This window comes from Rhinolophus hipposideros (genome assembly GCF_964194185.1).
Source record: "Rhinolophus hipposideros genome assembly, chromosome: 3".
Classification (NCBI taxonomy): Eukaryota; Metazoa; Chordata; class Mammalia; order Chiroptera; family Rhinolophidae; genus Rhinolophus; species Rhinolophus hipposideros.
This window is the reverse complement of record NC_138049.1, coordinates 62,776,215-62,796,482: the sequence shown is the minus strand read 5'-3', so window position 1 is coordinate 62,796,482 and position 20,268 is coordinate 62,776,215. Positions and strand designations below refer to the sequence as shown.

General features: G+C 44.9%; 1 protein-coding gene across 1 annotated transcript in view; it reads right to left on the bottom strand.

Annotated features, from left to right (window-relative positions):
• Positions 1–1,528: 1,528 nt before the first annotated feature.
• The window catches only part of GABRR2 (gamma-aminobutyric acid type A receptor subunit rho2), a 32,990-nt gene continuing 14,250 nt past the window's right edge, over positions 1,529–20,268 (bottom strand). Inside the window, exons 3-9 of the mRNA XM_081036002.1 lie at positions 15,413–15,480; positions 13,729–13,952; positions 12,886–12,968; positions 12,547–12,687; positions 7,269–7,421; positions 5,388–5,584; positions 1,529–4,655 (exon numbers count right to left, since the gene is read on the bottom strand). Of these exons, the coding sequence (XP_080892128.1) occupies positions 4,344–4,655; positions 5,388–5,584; positions 7,269–7,421; positions 12,547–12,687; positions 12,886–12,968; positions 13,729–13,952; positions 15,413–15,480 (1,178 nt within the window). The 3' untranslated portion in view covers positions 1,529–4,343. The remainder of the gene's footprint in view (positions 4,656–5,387; positions 5,585–7,268; positions 7,422–12,546; positions 12,688–12,885; positions 12,969–13,728; positions 13,953–15,412; positions 15,481–20,268) is intronic.

Sequence of the window (20,268 nt, the reverse complement as noted above, 5' to 3'; positions counted from 1 at the left end):
AACAAAAGATGAATACAAGTCATGTTTGACTTCTGCAATTACAAGAGGTGCTCAAAGTGGTTACCATCAGCATCCAGATACTTCTGATTACGTACAACAAACTACTGCTTGAGCAACGATGACCAAAGTGTCCACTTATATACATTTTTTGGCACCCCTGGTATATTTCCAAGCTCTTGTCCACAGACCTCCTCTCTTCTGTTTTTCTCCTTCAGGACTTTTGTCCACTTTGACTGAGCACATCTAGGAGGGTAGTCCCAAATCTTTACCTCCCTCCAGCCCCTGACCAGCATTTATAACTTTTTATTCAACATCTCCACTTGCTTGCCAGACCCAAACTCCTCACTCTCCACTGGGAATAAGTCTTGCCCCTGGATTCCCAGTCTCTGTTCACACCAGCACATAGGCTGTGGCTCTCACATATGACTGAACTTCACATGAACTTTCTCCACTGTTATTACCATTATTTTCCTAACCCATTGCTTCCCTCAAACTAAACCACTTCCCATTTTTTTGAATTCATATTCTCCCTTCTGCAGATGTTTACAAAAGGATTGAACCAAATCAATATTTTTGAAGAGTTCTAACTTTCTAAACTTACACACAGTTTTGATCATCTTTGACATACGTGACCCAGACCAGACCAGTCAAGTGTCTTCCCAGGTTTATTTTAAATGGAATGAACCTCGAAGGACCTTTGACACCAGAGCCATGAAACTAGAAGGATGAGAAGCCGAGACTTCTATATATTTGATAGGGTGTCTGTTCACAGTCTCCTGATCATACCTGAGCTTTCCTTCTGCCACGTTATCATCCCTCCTCCTCCTTTTCTACTAGTTGAAATTATATCCATTCATGGCTCAAAATTTACTACAATCAGCATTTACTCCTCAGATTCTGTGATCTCTCCCTCTTTTGAACCACAGCCACTACAGTGTAAACTTCTTAATGACTGAAAGTTGTTTTCCATTCATTTCTTCATCTGCCACCACCCCCAGCCTCCACCTGGGTATAAGACCATGAAGACAAGCGTGTAATAAATGTTTCCTTGGTGTCAAGGAAGTATGTCTGATCAATAGTTTTTGTATAATACCTATTTTATTCTAACATGCATATTTTTCACAATTTAATATTGGCGAAATCAGGGTTCATCTTACAATCATTGGCATGCTATAATTTAATTAGCAGAATTTTTTCTGTCTTAGTGGTACATAAAATATGGGTGTATCTTACATTTGACCGTCTTAGATTCAGTGAAATAATCATTCAATGATCCCTGATAATAATTACGTTTTTTTCCTCTGTCTTCCTGCCTTCACCTCCTTTACCTCCTTGTCTCCTCTTCACCTTTAATTTTCTGTGAAGCAGATGCAGACGATTACAATGCAACAAGGCAACACTAAATACTATGGTGACATTGTGTCATGGTCCCACATGATAAAATGCCGCTTATGATCCCATAGGTTTGTTATAGAATTAACTACAGTTAAATATATTTTCCTATAGAATTAACTCCAATTAAATATATAAGCTAGTCAAAATACATCTTTATTTTTTTAAGTATGAATAGGCTACCATGTTATATGAGCCTCAGTTTATGAAGACAACGTGCGCGTAGCCAGAAGCAGAGCAGTGTTGAAATGAAGTAAGACAACCAAAGCAATATGATATATTTAATGACACATAATTATCATTGTTTGAGCAGCACTGTGGCTTACGAGAGACTCTAGAGAATAAAGGTTTCTCGACAAGTCCAGATGGCCTGGAACATCCAATTATCCTTGTTTACACACTTTCTTCATTTGTGTATGGTCTGGGAAATCCAGTGGTCTTGAGCCAGACAACTCCTTGGAAGGGAAGCTGTACTCATTAGCACTAACATGGGGGACCTGCCACGACCCCTAGTGTTGTGGAAAAAGGGGCTCTCTCACCTCCTCTTCCCACAGTGCAGGATCCAGCCAAAACAGATGACTTGCCCCACAAACCCTATACCCTGCAATCCCAAATTTTCCTGCCTCTCATGCCTTCACTCAGGCTGATCCCTTCATCTACAGTAGCACTAACGTACTTTCTGACTGGAAATGTTCTACAAACTGCACTGTCCAATACAGTAACCACTAGCCAGATGTGCCTACTGAACACAGCGCTTGAAATGGGGCTAATGCAACTGAGGAACTGAATTTTGTTTTATTTAACTTTAAATAGATACATGGTTAGTGGCTACTATATTCGACAGCACAGATCTAGTATGTCTTTTTCTATATGTGCATGTAACATGTACATTTCTTCTTCTCCAAATCCCCAAACTTCTAGTGAATTATTAAACTGGAGAGTGGTCTTGGGGACCGCTTGAACTTGCAGTTGCCCAAGGTAATCTATGTCATATTGCTGCCCAGAGCTGGTCCCACTGAGCGTTCAGCAACTTGACTCATGGCCCTAATCACACAGCTTCTGTTCCAATAGACTAGAGGCCACAGTGCAGATCAGGGCTGGTGACCAGAGGTGGTACGTCTGGCCCTCAACATGGGCAGTCAAGTAGTGAAGCCAGTGTCTGGGATGACGGTCACACAAGGAGTGTATGTGGGAACAGAGGGAGTGGGTGGGGGCCTGACCCAGGGAAAGGAGCAGAGAAGCTGGGGTGCAGAGAGCAACTGTATGGTCAATCATAATGAGGGAGTAAGTGAGAAAGGATCAGGCATTTGCGGCTTCTGACTTGAAACTTCTGCAGGCTCTGGTATCCATGTGTGCTCCAAGCCTCAGGAACTAAGAATCCCTGGGAACCATGAGCTGTGGAGCAAACGCCACAGGCCAGCGATTACTTGATTTAAGGCAGGGTTATGCTCTCTCTTTTGCTGTACCATTTGCCTACACTTGTCCAAAGGACCAGACACCCAGACCTTGAGCAGAAAGGTGGCAGGGGTAGTGGGGAAAAGGACAGAACAACTTCCCCAGGAAGCAAACAATCTGAAGTGGGTATTTTCTACCTACTTCCCCAGAACAGCCTTCTAATCAAAGTGCTGCGATTTAAAGAAAAGGCCCCTTCTCAAAAGGAAGTTCTCTATACCTCCAGAAATTCTACTAATCAGAGAGATTCTCTGACGTTAACTAGCAAACACCTAAAAAGGGTTGAGGGCAATGGTCACTCACAATTTACTGCAGATTCAGTAAATCGGATTGCTTTCCTAATCTGAGCTTAGCTGCATTAGAGGAAAGAGTCACTAGCTTGTGGAAGCCAAGGGAGAAATCATTCGAAGGTGAGGGGTACTTCTCGTTGGCATAAGTGGGGCCCATGGGGAGGGCCCACGGCTTGGACACAGGAATGGTTGAGGACACCTGCCTGCTAGGGCAGAAGCCCAGAGAGGGAGATAGGACAGCATGTGATGCCGATTTCCACAGCAGACCCATGTCTCCTTCTGCCCCAGACCAAGTTCTGCTGTCACTGATTCTCCAGTCCCTGTCCCTTTCCCCAGCACTAGGCTCGTCCTGCATGGAGCATACAGGAGAAAAGCATTGAGTTGGCTGCATGAGGGCCTCATAGGAGACAGGAAATGCTTTTCTAGACAGACCTAGGAGTAAAAAGGAATCAGCAGATAGACTGGTCTGTGTAGTACGTGGGGATTCAGGGCAGGAAAAGAGCAGAAGTACTTTCTGCCACATGTAGAATGGGCACAGGCTTAGCGGAGGTCTCTGAGAAAAGAGACTTCTATTTGTTTATTTTCACAGCACTTGGCACAGGGTAGATACTCAATAGTTAATGAATGGCTGAATGGATGGGTGAATGAATAATGTCCTCTAATATTGCAAAACCGTGCAAGTTGCCAGACTCACACAAGTCAAATCATTTCCTGTCTGGCATCTGAGCTTTTTTCCTTTTTAGATAGGCGTTTAATCCAGTTGTGTGGTTTTACAGATGTTTATTCCGATTTTAAATCCTAATTTCCTGTCTTCTGTGCAGAATGCCCTTATTTTCCCTTCTCCTTCACAACTGCATCCTAGGCTTCATACGGGCCTCAGAACATCTAGGGGCTATTTGAGTCTTTTTGTACTCAGGGGACAAGAGGGGTGGAATCTTGCAAACGTGTTCAGACACAAGAACAGAAGAAGACAGCCCCAGAGAGGCGTGAAGTGGGATATAGCACAGCATGAATGAAGGGCCAGCCCATTGGATTGGGAGAAGGGCAACTGGAGGACTCCTGGGTTCCTCCAGGAGGGGGCACTGCTTTCGGGGGTCCAAGCACTGCTGCTCTGTTTGGTGAGGGGAGCGTGGTCAGTAGGTATATGTGTAGATGGCTGGCGAGGCCCCATGGATATCTAGGCCCTTTCCCAGGTACAGCCCGGAGCCCCTAGGAAAACACTGACCAATAAATTAGGTTGAAAAATATATAGGAGGCAGGGAATATCAACCTGGAGTATTTGTCAATGGCGTGGGTGTTCTGGAAGATGCGAAGACCCATCTGGCCCTTCAGAAGCCCCTTCTTCCTAGAGGAGTTAGCTTCATTGCTCAGGGCCAGGTGGACCACTATTTTGTCTTGCCGTTCTTCTTCTGTCGGAATATGGCTTCTTGGGTACCCAGCCAGGCTATTGCCCTCAGACTCACTGTAGCTTCCATCCAACATCATGGTTCTTGAGTGAAACATTCCACACATGCATGGAAACTGTGAGCAGCAAACACAAGGGGAGGTGTCAGGCACGTTCGGGCCTTGTTAGAGTGGCCTGAATTGAGAGTAAAGCTCCATGGTTACTCAGAATCACAGAAAGGCAGAGCTTGAAGGATCCCCAGATATCACTTAGCCCAACGATTCTCTACCCTGGCTGCATGTTAGAATCACCTGGGAAGCTCTTTAAAATGGACTTGCCCACGCTCCCCTCTAGATTAATTTAAAGGCCCTGGGTGATTCTACTATGTAGCCACGGTCTAGAACCACGATTTACTCCAAATGCCCTCAATTGCAGAGGCAAAAACTAAAACCCAGAGAAGCTATACAATTCTCCTGAGGTCACACAGCTGGTGTCAGAGTTAGGACTTTAAACCCCCACTCTGATTTCAGTTATGGGACTCCACCTCTTTGTGCATGAATCAAAAACTGATTAGGCAGGAGAGTGTCCTTATTCTAAAGAGTTACATGTCAGGTTACAGGGCCGTGGTGCCTGCAATGTGTTTTTAAATGGTTCAACTGGCCAACAAAACTCTACCATCTTCCTACTCCCAGTCTTTGTCCAAAGACTTTCTGCTTTCTGGGATCTTTTGTGGTAGAAGTTAGAACCTATTCTAAAATGCGTCCTTCTCCTTCTAGGTTAACCTCTCCCTTTTCTACATGCAACATCCTCTACCCCAATTCTCATCCCACTGAAGTATAAGCTCAGACAAAGGAATAAACTAAACTCACCTTCTCCTGCAGCTTCCGTTCCTTCCGCTCCTGCACCGTGGTCAGGTAGTTGACAGCTGCGTACTCCAGCACCGAGAGGAACACAAACACGAAGCTGACCCAGAGGTAGATGTCCACGGCCTTGATGTAGGAGACGCGGGGCATGGAGGCGTTCACGCCTGTGATGATGGTGGACATGGTCAACACCGTGGTGATACCTGCAAATATCCAGCTTTAGTTTAGCCGCTGATGAGGGTACAGAACTATCCCCCCCCACACACACACACACACGCTCACATTTCACTAAGTCATCATTTTACACTCTTTATCTCTTAAATTGAATGAGAAATTCCCCGGGCATATTTCCACCCCCTAGAGGTGTGCGAAGAAGAAGCCAGGCTGTTCTGGCTAACTGGCTATTTGTCTTCTTTCACTTTAAGTGCCTTCGGACCCTGGGATTCTGTCATGTGGCTGACAAGATCAGCAGTGCTCCAGAAAGAATCTGTTCAGATGTGGAATTTAAAACAGTGACTAGGGGTGGCCAGTTAGCTCAGTTGGTTAGAGTGTGGTGCTAATAACAGTAAGGTTGCTGGTTCGATCCCCATATGGGCCACTGTGAGCTGCGCCCTCCTTAAAAAAATAAAATAAGAGTTCCACGTGGCAGGGAACCATTTTAAGCTCTTGAGACGTTGGTCCAGGGTCCCTTCCCTGTGAGACCTGCTCAACACTCTCCAGTAACATATTTTGGTGAGCCAGCCTGGAGAATGGTCAATCAGCCCTCACGTGCCTCCACCCTCCTGGATTGCATCTTGAAACATTGGGACAAATTTGACCCTCAGACTAAAAATCATGGTGCCTGGTCTTCTTTTCTTCTGAGGTTTGGCCTAAATACAACTAGAAGATGAGGAAACCTGGTCTCCTGAGGGAACTAAATTGATAGTTTATAGAAAAGGGAGTTCCACCCATCTATAATCCACTTATAACCAGGAATGCCTGAGGCTGAGGTAACTGAAGGAAAAAGAGACACTTTTAACACCAAACCGCTAATTCTCAAGCCAGACCTCCCACCCTTTATTCCAGCCTCTTTGCAATTGTGGGGGTAATTGTAAGATCTTAGGGCCTCTCTGCAATTGTTAATAATCCTGTTTGTATATATGTGATCTCTGATAAAAAATAAAATAAAATAAAATAAAATAAAATAAAATAAAATGAAATGGTGACTAAAAGATACCTCTAAAGGAACCTTTCCAAACCTCAAGGAATGAACACATGCTTCCTCATCTAAGTCATGTTTATGAAGACTGTGGAAATTCCTGGAAGCCTATCATGCTAGTTTCCTCCCTGTGCTTTGCTGGTCAAAGGCTCACATTTCTCAGGGCCCAGCCTGATTTTGCACAAATGACGACTTGTAAACATTCACTCCAGAATTCAGGGTCTGCTAAGGACTAAAACCACAATTCCAGGGAGTACAGTCCTCTCCTTCCCAGAAATCGCCTACCATAGTCCCTGCCTCCAAACTCTGTCTGTCTAAATAAGGGCCAACAAAGAAAGTTCTGGTATTTACAGAATACGTTTTTGGCATTTGTCGAATTGTCTTATTTATTGAAGTACTGAGCTCTAAAACTGCTGGTAGCAGAAGTCTATACCCCAAATAGGCTCTATCTTTTTGACATTATTCAAGCAGCGTTGATGTTGTTTTAGCTCCCTGTGGTTTTCATAATGTAGCCTAGGAAACCGAGGGCAGCATGGGAATGGTGAGGATAAGAAGCAGGAGGAAAGTTTCTTCCTTCTGACTGTGACAGCCCCTCAGTTAAGACCTGTGAATAATGGTTTTACTTTTTCTTTACATAGTCACCAGTTGGAAAAACAACCACCCTACGACGCTTTAGCAAATGCTTTTACCCAGTGACACTCTGGCAGGCACAGCTCTGCGGTCTATCCAGAAGGACACCCAGGACAGCATGACCATCAGGGTGGCAGGGAAATAGGTTTGGAGCAAGAAGAAGAAGATATGGCGACGCAGCGTGAAGTTAATGTACAGACGGTTGTACCAGCCTGGGGGGCACAGGAAGAAGCCAGTGAGGTTTAATCTGAGCGGCAAAAACAAACCCCATCCCCCGGGAACCTTCCTGTCCTGACGTTGCTCTCCTTTTCAGCAGAAAGTTAAACATGAATGACCAAGTGACTTTGTATAATACATTTCTTTTCCAAAATCTAAGCCCTTTCTCCTATAAATAAATATCTCACCAGTAAATAGTGCATTCACTGTTTTAGTCAGTATTAGCTTCTCTTCACAGCATTTTGGGGAAAGGGAGAACTAAATTGAGGTTTAGTTGTTTGGTGTTTGTTGTTTGCAAACCACAGCCACATTTCCTGAGTGACTCGCTGCTCAGGAGCGTAAGAAGTTGGGCTGGTTCTATTTTGTTGAAGCCAATACCACTGAGGCAGGAGCCAGCAGAGCTGGGCTCTTGTCACTGTCCCCGTTATTGTGGGATTGGTCAGCTCAGTCAATCACCACATTCATCACAAGAAGAAATGGGGCGTTCACATGATTCTGAGGTCTGACGTCAGTTCTACTTCATACACTCCATTCATCTTGTGCAAGTTATTTACCATTTGCTCATTCCTCAGGGGTGAGGGGAATGAGGATATAGATATTATCTATTTCATTATGACAATTTGAGAATCACCGATTAATGGTTATAAAAATAATTGCAATCGTAATGTTTCAACTGATCCCAACCACTGGGACCAAAGATGGTGTCAAGGACAGTGTGAACGTGTAATGTAGACGGGAGCTGTGTACACACCCCACCCCACTTGCATCTCAGCCCAGCCTTACCCGAAAACGTCACAACTCAGAGATGGTCCCACTCTGTGTCTCAAAGTGTGGGCTACACACGAGGGTGTACAACAAGATGATCTCAGGGGTACAGAGGTGGATACTTTTTTGCTTGTGTTCATTACATTTGTTATTAAAGCCATCTTCTATTTATGGCAAATGAGACCAGTTTCCCATTGAGTATAGTGATGTAAAATTCCTTTTCAAAATCAAGTATAAGAGGGGAGTTGACTTAAAGAAAAAAATTAAGTCAATGACAGCATGGGTGGTATGAAGACAAATGTCGTAATGGTGTTATGTAAATAATTGAAAGACACCCTACACTAACCCTCTTATTTGGGACATGAGGAGACTCCCAGACACATGTCTAAGACTTCGGCCTCGGTCAGGATGAAGTTGGGTCGTAGCCTGGGTCTCGCATGCCCAGTCCAGGGCTGCTCTCACACAGTATCTTTTCAAGTCAGCAGTAGCCCGTGAGGGCCTCCAAGTGGGAACACTGCTAGGGCCTGAAGGGGATAGAGAGATCTAGATCTTGGTTCCCACCCTCAGGGATTTTCAAGGAAGTGCATGGAAGTCCCACAGGATGAAAGTGTTCAAGACATAGAACAGTGTACATCTAAGTGCTAAAATGTCCATCTGTAGAAGCAGTGAGTGCTTTGACCTGAATGACTATTGGCTGGGATAATTAAGAAAGACCTCCTGGAGGAGGTGAGTGTAAGCTGGACAAGTGGACAGGAAGAGGAGAGGCTCAGAGACAGGAGTGAGCGCTGCAGGCTGAGGACAGTGACTCTCAGCCTGGCTGCATGAGAGGACCTCTGGGAGCTTTGCTTCTCTCCAAAGCTCTATCCCAGAGAGATTCTGACTTAACGGGTCTGGGGTGGAGCCTCGGCACAGGCATGTTTTAAAAACTCCCCAGGTTCATAGCAGCAATGTTCACAATAGCCAACAGGTGGAAACAACTCAATGTCTATCTGCAGATGAATGGATAAATATAATCCACACAATAGAATATTATTCAGCCTTAAAAAGGAAAGGAATTCTTACACATGCTTCAACATGGGTGAACCTTAAAACCATTATGATAGGTGAAATAGGCAGTCACAAAAGGACAACTAAATGATTTCACTTATGTGAGGTACCTAAAATAGTCACATTCATAGAGACAGAAATAGAATAGAGGTTCCTAGGGGCTAGAGGAGGGAGGCATGGGGAGTTACTGTTTAATGGGTGCAGAGTTTCTGTTTGTGATGATGAACGAGTTCCAGAAATGGATAATGATGATGGTTGCACAACAATATGGATGTAATTAATGCCAGTAAATTGAACACTTAAAATGGCTAAAATGATAAATTTTGTGTTTTATACACACACACACACACACACACACACACACACACACACACACAGAGGGTGGCGAAAAATGTATACACATTTTAAGAAAGGAAAAAACTATTAAAATTGCAATATTCAATATATACTGATAGCAAAAGATGAATATGAGTCACATTTGACTTCTGCCATTACAAGAGGTGCTCAAAGTGGTTACCATCAGCGTCCAGGCTCTTCTAATTATGGCGAACTACTGCTTGAGCAACGTTGACCAAAGTGTTAACATCTCTTAAAATGTGTATACATTTTTTTGGCCATATATATGTGTATATATATATATACACATATATATGTATATATATATACATATGTGTGTGTCTATGTGTATATATATATATATATACCACAAGAAAAAAGTACTAGCCAGCAATAATACAATGGTTCCCCAGGTCATTCTAATGCACTGCCAGTGTTGAGAAACATTAACTTAGAGCAGTGGTTCTCAAAGTAGTGTTCCTGGACCAACAGCAAAGGTATCACTGGGAACTCGTTAGAAATGCAAATTTCAGGGCCCAATGGGACCTACTGAAGAGAAAATGTGAGGGATGGGCTCAGCAATCTAGGGACACTATTCCCTGGAGGACTTGTTAAGACAGATCGCTGGGCTCATCTTCGAGAGTTCCCAGGTGATACTAATGCTGCTGGTCTGAGCACTGTGCTTGGAGAACCACATTGGCTAAAAGCAATGGTCTTTAAACTTTAATGTGCATAAACATTATGCATTAAACATGCAGATTCCTGGGTTCCACCACCTAAGATACTGACGCAGTAGCTGCAGTGGGGCCCAGAAATCTGCTTATTGAATGCACTCCTTTGGTGGTTTGGATGCAAGTGGACCTCAGGCTGCACTGCAGAAATGCTGCTGAAGGGATGAAAGCCATTTGGCTGGAGTGAAAAAGTAGTACTGGGGAAGGGTTGGGTCCATAGGGAGAAGATGGAATAGTAGGATGGGTCAGATAAGCTTGATATGTGGTTGCTGTGTAGGCCCATGAGTTGTTTGAATGAGGCAGGAGCTTTTAGTGGAGTGGATAAATAGAAAGTGATCTTCAAATATGACAGAAATTACTAAACATTTATTCATCCTACAACCTTTGTCCAATCTCATCAGCTTAAATTGGCATCCATGAAGCAAATCACATTGTTCCTTAGGTTTGCACAGGGTCTTTCTAGAAGGGCTAAGAGCTGCTTTTATTTCATGAAAGACTATTCTATTATCCTTTCTTTCCTTCTGTCTAAGGAAACCAGGGAGAGTTGCCTTGGAAACACAAGGAAGGAACTAGGAGCTTTGAAAATGTACACTCCATGTTCCAAACAGCGCACTCTTGGGTGACATCACAGACCCTGTGGGGTGGGATGATAAACCCGCTTGTTGATACATAGTAATAATGGGTGCAGAAGATGCATTTTAATCTGGACTCCAGATAGTTTCGAATGGGGAAAAAAACAAATAAATAAACAAAAAACGAGCACTCTATTCCAACATAGAAAACATCTAAGAGGGGTATACATAGTGACTAAGGCAGATTTCCTGGCCACTTAGCATCTGTGCAATTTCAATGAACAATTCCTCCTAGTCTCAGTTTTCTGTAAACCGAGGATAACGTCTACATCAGAGGTTTGTTGGGTAGAAATCAGTGAATTCATATAAAGTACTCAAAACAGTGGCACATGATAAAACCTACATAAGACACCCTTAATAATGGTTTTAGAAAAAGAGTTTATTTGAACTTGCCAAGAATCTAGGAGAAAATTGTGTGGCAATACAGATCAGCGTGAAAGAAAAGATAGGGATGAGGGTGAGCACTGTGGACATACAGTGAAGCAGGCTTAGGCGATCGCAACACCCACACAGCATTGGCTGGGCTCACTCTTTTCCAGTGTTTGATGTTGTAGACAGGGGTGTGGGAGAGGGCAGGTGCGTGGGGAGATGGAGGCCATGCAGGGACAGACAGTGCTACAAAAGCTTCCCACCGAAGGGCCTAGGCGTCTCAGCACTGGGACAAAGGGTGATAAAGAGAGAAGTCCTTGAGGGTCCTGTCGGTACTGTAGAGCTGTTGTGGGTTGAATTGTGTCCCCCAGAAAGATATGTTGAAGTCCTTATTCTCAGTACCTGTGAACCTGACCTGATTTTCAAATAGGATCTTTGTACATGTAATCAAGATAAGGTGAGGTCATATTTGATTCAGAGGGCCATAATCCAATGACTGGTGTCCTTAGAGAAGAGAGAAATTTGGACCTAGATAAGGTCAGAGACAGAGACAACACCTTATGAAGATACGGAGACACAGGAAGAATGCTGTGTGCCAGTGCAGGCAGAGATTGGAGAGATTGGCAACCACCAGGAACTAGTAAGAGGCAGAAAAGGTTTCCCCTCCGGATCCTTCAGAAGGAGCATGGCCCTCAGACTTCCAGCCTCCAGTAATGCAAGCAAATAAATTTGTTGTTTCAAGCACCCAGTTTGTGGCACTTTGTTATGATAGTCCTAGGAAACTAACACGAAGAGCTAATGGTGAGATTAGAGAAGAGCTGGCAAACGGATACTCTCAAAACTTCAAATATGACCCAGGGGCCAAGTTACACTAGCATTACAAATGAATCTATAGATCTAACTACAGGTCATAAATACATTGTCTGGGAAAGCTATCTGCCCATATCATTAATTCAAATGAATCAGATTATTGAACAGCATGTAAATATGACCCCACATTTGTGAAATTACATAATTAAAGCAAGATGTCTGCAAAGATGTTTGCTAAATTATTAGCAATGAAGACATTTGGCCACGGGATTTCAGAGGGCAGCAACTTTTTTACTCTTTAAGTTCTGTTTATGTGTTGGAGGATTATGAATTATTTTAGTAAGAAGAATGTTTTTTCATTACATTAAGGCTGAAGAAGAATTCTAATGCATTTTCTTCTACATTTGCATCAGACCACAAAAGTTAGCTACCTGTGCTGCTGTAGAAAGCCAGTCTGGAAGTGGTGTGAAATTTCTGAATGAGAAACTGAGACAGGGAGATCTTCTCATCTGTTTTCAGGGACTCGTCCCCATTCTTCCAGTACAGCATCAGCTCCTTGTCTGTATACGCATCTTTGAGGGAAAGAAAACAAGTGAATTGGACTCCTTTCTTCTGACGCCAGCTGAAGCAACAGGAAAATCCTACGCCAGCCCGGGAGTGAATAGGTCTTCACACTGGCAGGCTGTACTCTGTCGCATGGTTACTACAATGACACAAAGATCGGAGAGAGAATAAGGCAAAGATTTGTCATGAGGAATACTGATACTTACAGCTTTCCAGCTCCAAAGAACAGGTCTGGGAGTCCAGGGGAAAATGGCTGAAGTCCATGTTGCACATGGCGGTGACCGTAATCCTAGAAACCCAAAAACGCGTGTTGGCTCATGCAGCTGGTTATTACTCAGAGCAAGGAAGAACACACACCCGACCAACAGCAGCTGCCACCTCGTGTCTGCTTCAGAAGTTTGGAAACCCAGGTATCTAAGTTACAGGCCCTTAACTTTTAGCTTTGTCTTGTGTACGAGATGTTATTGGTGCTCTGCCTGGATCCTGGCTACCGAGGGTGCTGCCTGCTAATGGCTCACCTGCACCTTTTTCTGGGCACTGCTTTCAGGCCTCAAGCCACTTCCCCCAGAGATGCCTGGGAGGTTACGCTCCCTTTACCACTATCACCTCTGCCTGTCCGATCCAAGGCTATTAGCTTCTAATTCTGGTGAACTACACAAGTAGGCCAGGAAGATAAGGAATAAGACAGTGTAATCACTCAAGTTATCCCAGAAGCCAATCTGCAGCAAGCACTCAATAAACAGTAGCTATTGTTATATTTTTAAATATTTATTACCAGTAAACTAGCGTTATAAGCTCTCGGGTGGAAGGTACATAGAAGGTCATTGTCTCTCTCAATTCATTGAGACTCAAATGTCTCCTAACCCAGGCTTAAGAACCCCGATGACAGGGAAGTCACCAGCTACCAGGGTGACCATTTCATCTTAGAGAGTTCTGTCATCAGATAGTTCATGCCATCCCATGGAGCCCACAGACTCAACCTCAGTGACAAACTCTTCAGGGCCAAAGAGACTGAGGACACATATTAGGATGGTATTGGACAAAGTTACCTCATGCTGTACAGCACATGCCCATCTGGGAACACCCTCAGCATGATGTTGTCAGTGGTGGTGTCATGGGTGAATGACCTTTTGGAGTGAACGAAGAAGACATCAGGGACCCAGATCTTTTTTACCAGCCGGCCGTCAAAGGTCATGCTCTTGTTGCTGGTGCTGGGGAAGGCCAGCCTCTCGTCCTTCCAGTAGTGCCGCAGGTACAGGGTCATGGTGAAGTCCTGTGGGAGTCAGGCCAAGATCAGACAGAAAGGGCTTAGAAAGCTTCCTTCCTTACAGTCAACCCCTCATCTACCACCTCAACGGACACCTCAGGCTCTGCGTCAAAGGTGACAGTTCTGCAGGACGATGGCTGAGGCAATGGTGATAGAAAAAAAGAAGTGCTTATTTTGTGTGTCATGAGGTTGGAGCCAGGAGTCTGAGCAGCCCATCCTTCAGGCTTTGCAAATGAAAACTGCAGCTGTAATACTGACAGCCTGGCTTGGGGGCGAGCAGGGTGGGATTTCCCCAGTACCCTGCTCTTTCTCTTACACTCATGGCTCCTTACTGGCTAACTATCCAATTTCAGCTTAGTGGACACTTCCAGAAACCTGGACAGGCAAGTGTCCCATTTAGGACGGTTTCTATCATTGGACTTGTAAGATCTTTGAAGGTAGAATTGTGTCCTGCCCACCATTAAATCCCCAGGCTCTAATTTAGTTCCTGGCAAAGCACACAGTGGGTACTTAATAAATATTTGCAAGATTGAAAAATCAGGAGGATGATCAGATGAAGGGATGGGCAGCTGCATACCCACTATAATTTCTGCCTGAAAGTTTATCCTGTTAAAAAGCGTCTTCTCGCCTGCAGAGTTAATGCCTTAAACCAAGAGTTTGGCCCTTCTGCCACAGCCAGAGATGACACAAGTGCAAATGAGTAACAAAGTACCCAAAAGATCCTCTTCCGGGAGTAAGTAGAGGAAAGGTGCAAAGATGCATGGTGATGGGTACGTTCAGAGCATAGCACCCATTTCTGTTCTGTCACCACACACATACCCCCTCCTGGCTGTCCTGCAGGGGTTCCCCCTGGAGGGGAGCCCACATTTCCAACCCCATCTCTTCCCCATTTTGTGTGCCACTCTGTTTGTAAACTTCCTGTTTCTTCTCTATGCTCTTGCTCTGGCCCTTCTCCTGGCTGTCTCCTTCCGATTCTGCAGGTCTCAGCTGAAACATTCTTCAAAGAGCCATGCCTCACCGCCTGATCTTTTGGGGCACTGCCAAGGAACATGTAGGGCAGCTCTGCTCATTACAGGCATTGGAGATTAAAGAACTTCAGAATTTCAATCTGTTCTCCTCCAAGTATAGTTCATCTGACCGCACAAATCACTTAAGGAGTGTGTTCGAAGTGTAATGTGGTGGGCCTCATTTCCAGAGATTGAATCAGAAAGTCTAGGGGGGAAGGGAGACCCAGGAATCTGCATTGAACCAACTCCTCATGTTATTTTTACCTCTAAAGTTTGAGAATCTCTGCTCTAGATTTTACAGCACCTGGACCAGATCCCGAGGCCCAGTTTTATTCCCTCCAGCTCTGCTCCTGCTACCCAGGCACAGCTTGCACCACTGCAGCCCCACCAGCCACAGGCTCTGATAGAACAGCCTGGAGAGCCCACCCTGTACGCTGCCCCGCCAAGGGCTCTATGTACCATGTCCACTTCCGAGATGCTGTCCAGGCTCTCCACCTGCACGTCCACCCCCACTGGAATGGCAGGGCCTGCAGAAGAGCAAAGATAGTTGATTAAGGATCATTCTGCTCCACCACCAGGCTGGGAGACAGACTGCAGCAGGAGTGAGGCAGTAGTTCAAATGCTATGAGGTTTTCTTGCGACTTCCTGACGTGTTGAGTGCCTAAGCGTTCTCCATGAGGACAGGGACTGTGTCTGCCTTATGTGCCTTTCCTGGGCCAAGGTGAATGTGTAATCCATGCTTATTGCATGAGTTGAATAGCTGGATTCCTATTTTGTAATCCCAGGGCTGTCTCTGTCGGATAGAGGTACTAAGGTTGCTCTGCTGCTTGAGTGGAGACCCTGGTCATTTGTCCTCCTGTGACATCTAAAAAGGACAGAATGAGGGCTAAAAATGAGGTTCAAGGCCTCTGAAGCGGGTTGGGACAGCTGCGTGCCCAGGGCTGGATTCATTCATTCACACTCTACATACAGAGCACCTAACAGATAGTTGGGGTCCTGCCCCCCAGAAGTCTGGTGTGAGACAAGATCTCTGTGCCAGTTAGATCACAGCAAAAGACGACACTGAGGAGATTTTGAAATCCTTTCAGGACACGTCAGATGAGAAGGACAAGAATATATACATAGCACAGAAGCCCGACACTCCGTTTCATCTGGTCTGTGACAAGATTTCTAAAACCATGTTTATCTGCAGGTTCCTGTTCTATTTCTTGGTCTGGGTGATGGTTACATTATTGGTAGGTTCACTTTGTAATAACTTAGTGGACTGTACACTTACAATTTGTGTACTTTTTTGCATATTATGCTTCTGGCTTTTTGAGATTTTAATATTTTTTGAAAAACCTAGAATGGGGAAAAACCAAAACCCTGTGTCTGCCATACATGTTAATGAATGCATTTTTACTCACAGGCAAAAAATGTCTCTGAGTGAATGAGGTGGCAGCTGGGCTGGGCCAACTGGGGAGAGGACAGTATGCAGAGGCCAGCCCCGCTGCCCTGGGTCCTCTGCGCCCTGGCCAGGGAGTGCAGGACCCCAAAATCCTGACCAGTGGTGGTCTGAGAGGGGAGAACCTTCGGGTGGCAGAAGGAGTCTAGGTCATAGGGAATCAGATGGCCTGGAAAGCACCAAGACTTGGGCCATGGGCAGAGAAGGAAGATCAGAGATGTTGACGTGGCATAGGAACTAGAAAGCTCAGTCATGTTTCAGCCCAAATGCAGGAACAGGGCATCCTCGTGCAGGTGGCCCAGGGCATTGGATGTGCGCACTGACTCCCCCCAGACATCCCCGCACACTTGCTAATACTTGCAATCCCACAGTTAAAGATTTGCTGTTTTGGCTGATCCCAATAGAATGGAAACATTTTATTTATTACTAGTGGGATTTAGTGGATATTTTCTGTGTTCTTAAACAAGAAAGCAAATGAGTCCAGGGCTTTATCTTTTTGTTTTTACTTTTTCCCTTTCAGAAAAATCAGGGTGTAAACTGATCTTTTTGTTTTCTGTGTTCCTCAACTGGTGGCGTAGTTCAAGACCCATGAGAAATCTCTGTTCTGACAGCCGTATTCTCTTCCTATTCCAGGCTCCAGGGGTGCTTTGAAGGTGCCAGAAGTGGGATGTTCCGTGTGGAGAGGAGGACCCCTCCTGAGGCCTGACTGGTCTGCCTGTCTCTCCTTAGGACCTTGCAACATGAGGGAGAGTCTGCCAACAGCCTGGCCAGGCCCCAATCCAGGTACCCAGACCCCTGCACCCTTGCACAGGGCTGTGTGCTACCAACATGCCCATCGGAGAAATGGGGCTAGTTAATTTCCTCATCCTTTGGACCCTTTGTTAACTTGAGATATTAAAACAGCCCAGAGTCCAAGCTTTTAAGCCCTGGTCGTGCGGGTTGTCCAGGAAGGTATGCTGTACTCTACCTACTCACCATGTCTCCTGCAACAGCTAGTGTTCTAGGAGCCAACGGGAAGAAAGAATATAGGCCTGACCCTCTTTGGACCCACTTCCTGGTGGCCTGGTTTTCAGATAATACACTCAGTGTTTGACCAGGAGCTGGTTTTGGCAAAGGACATTTTCCAGATAAAACGTATCAGTTTGCTTGCTGCCTGTTACCGTGTCTGTTCTAGCTCCAGCCGCCTTTCTGAGAGAAATTTGATAAAGCCTGTGAGGATGGTTGGTGTCAATGCTTGGAAGGTGTGGCCACAGGAGTGCAGGTCAAGTTCTCAGGGAACCTGGCCTGTTGGACTTAAACAATCTGTGTGTTCAGCAGGTGCTAGAGCGATATTCGTGCACCTCAAACTTGATCAGAACCAAGGGCCCTGCCCTCCTTGGTCTGAGCACAATGGAGTTAACCTTTACCTTTGACCTACCTCACCTTTGACCTACACCTTTGACCTACCTTAGGAGAAAGGCTAAGTTTCTCAGGCTCTCCTGAATGCTCCATTTTTTGGCCCTTTCCAAACTGGTTTGGGAGAAAGTCTTCCAAATTACTGGGTTTTATCCTCCTTCTACGAACAACTTTATGTTTTGAGTGGGACTGAGTCCTATAGGCGTTAGAAAGAAACAGTTAAACTAATGAGGGATTTACGCCTTGTCTCCTTAACATAGTTGTGAGTTTCTCTGCTTTAAGAGAGGGATCTGAAGTCATGGGTGTAATTTCAGGCGGTACGGCCAGTGGGTGACCAATTCAAGGCAATATAATGGAAATAGATGTTTAGCCAAGGGCTTTGCTTGGTTCCTAGCCTTTCTGTCATTATTCTCCTCACATGGTACAGGAAAGCACACGTTAGGGATTTATCCGTTTTTGCAATTAATATATATGCCATTTCTTCCCCACTGACTCTTCAAGAATGAATGTGAGAACTTTCAGACAAACTGAAATTGAGAGAATTTGTCAACAAGCATTCTGCCCTAAATGAAGATGTTTTTCAAACAGAAGGAACATGATCCTGGAAGGAAAGCTGGGCATGTAAGAATGAATAAAGAACAACAAAAATTATAAATACATGCATAATTTTAGGTGAACATTGACTATGTAAAATAATATTCATAAATGTATTGTGGGGTTGAAAAAACTAAACAAAAATAACGTTTAAGTAGGGAAGGGTATAAATGAATTGAAAGTATTCTGAGGTCATTGCATTGTTCTGGAGAAGAGTAAAAATAGTCAATTAACATACTGGTCGGATAAGTCAGGGCTTCACATTGTTTTCTGGGAAAACACCAAAAATAGTAAGAATGGGTATTTTCAAAACTAAAATAGGAATAACCAAAAATAATCAATCCAACAGAAAGAAAGGAAAATAAAAAAGGACAGAGTATAGGTTAGACAATAAAAAGTACATAGGATGATAGATTTAAATCCAATATATAAATTATTCAATAAATGTAAATGGACTAAATGCTCCAGTTAACAAACAAATATTGTTCAACTTGGTAATTCAGAAATGCTGAATGTTTAAGCATTTAGTTTTCAGCAGAAATGTTAAGGTAAATTCCTTAGCCCAGGTGGAGATTCACCATCCTCCTGCAGGATAGGAGGCTGGGAAGGGGGGCAGGGCTGGGTCCCAACTAGACGAGTCTGTTTGGGGATGTTAAATTTAAGAAATTGGTTAGATATCCAGTGGAGACCTCTTTTAGACTTTAACAACAATTAGGCAATTAGAGTTTGGGTCAGAAGTCAGGCTCAGTCATCATCAACTTTAAGGGAATAGCTTGTTGTAGGAGGAGCTGAGTGCAGGAAGGAGAAGGAGCCCAAGGACCTCAGAGAAAGAGCCAGAGAAGAGCTGTGTCACAGACCACAGAGGGAGGGCCCTTCAATAGAGGAGGGTGGCCTTTGGAGAGGTCCGGTTAGCCAACGTCCAGACAGACTCCTTGACTGGGCAAGTGCAGTGGGGCAGGAGGGGGATAGGTAGGAAGTGGGGACAGCTGGTAGAGGTGACAGAGTGGAAGAGCTTGACAGCAAAAGGAAAATGGACACCAGGGCATGAGACATTGTAAAATCTCACTTTTAGATGTCTCCTTAAAGGTCAGGCACCCCGTGGTTCTCAAACTTGAGTGTGGATCAGCATCAACTGCAGGGCTTGTGAAAACCCAAGTGTCTGGGCCCCACCCCCAGTCTCTGGTTCAGGAAGCGTAGGGTGAGGCCTGAGAATTGCACATCTCACAAGTGCCCAGTGATACTCAAGGAAGCATATGAGCCAGCGTTTCCTGCCTTCTCTCCTAAATTCAGCCCTTTGTTGTTTGAATTTATCATAGGAAGTGTTCTCCCGTACTCTGGAAGCTGACATGGGGGAAGGCATGACAGGCCCAGCCAGTGCCCTATCTGCCCCTGGTCACAGGCTGGGTCCCGTCCCCAGGCTTTTCCAACTCATTCAAACTCAACCCACCCAACGCCGACCTCTGGGTTTGCTGCTCCAGACCCACTCTCCACCCTCCTCCACCCTGCTCTGTTCTGGGAATGGACCTCTATGGGCAGCACCAACATTTGCAGGCCTACCCCTAGGCAAAAATATAACTGGAGGCCCATATGTCATGTGCTTGACTATCTAAAAGTTGTAAGTCACACTAAGAAACTGTAAATGACATAAATCCTATCCTACTTCTTTGACAAATATACCTTCATATCAACCCAGAAGGGCATATCTAACTCAGAACTCTCAGATTCCTCAGAGTTCTGAGCCGGCACATGGAAGGGCAGAGAGAATGGGCCCCACTTCTGAGCTGCCTTTCCTCTTTACCACTCACAGCAGCATTCTGCTTTGAGAGCCTCTTGGGCATGTGGACACCCCAACCACCTACCTAAGCTCTATACAAACCTCTCT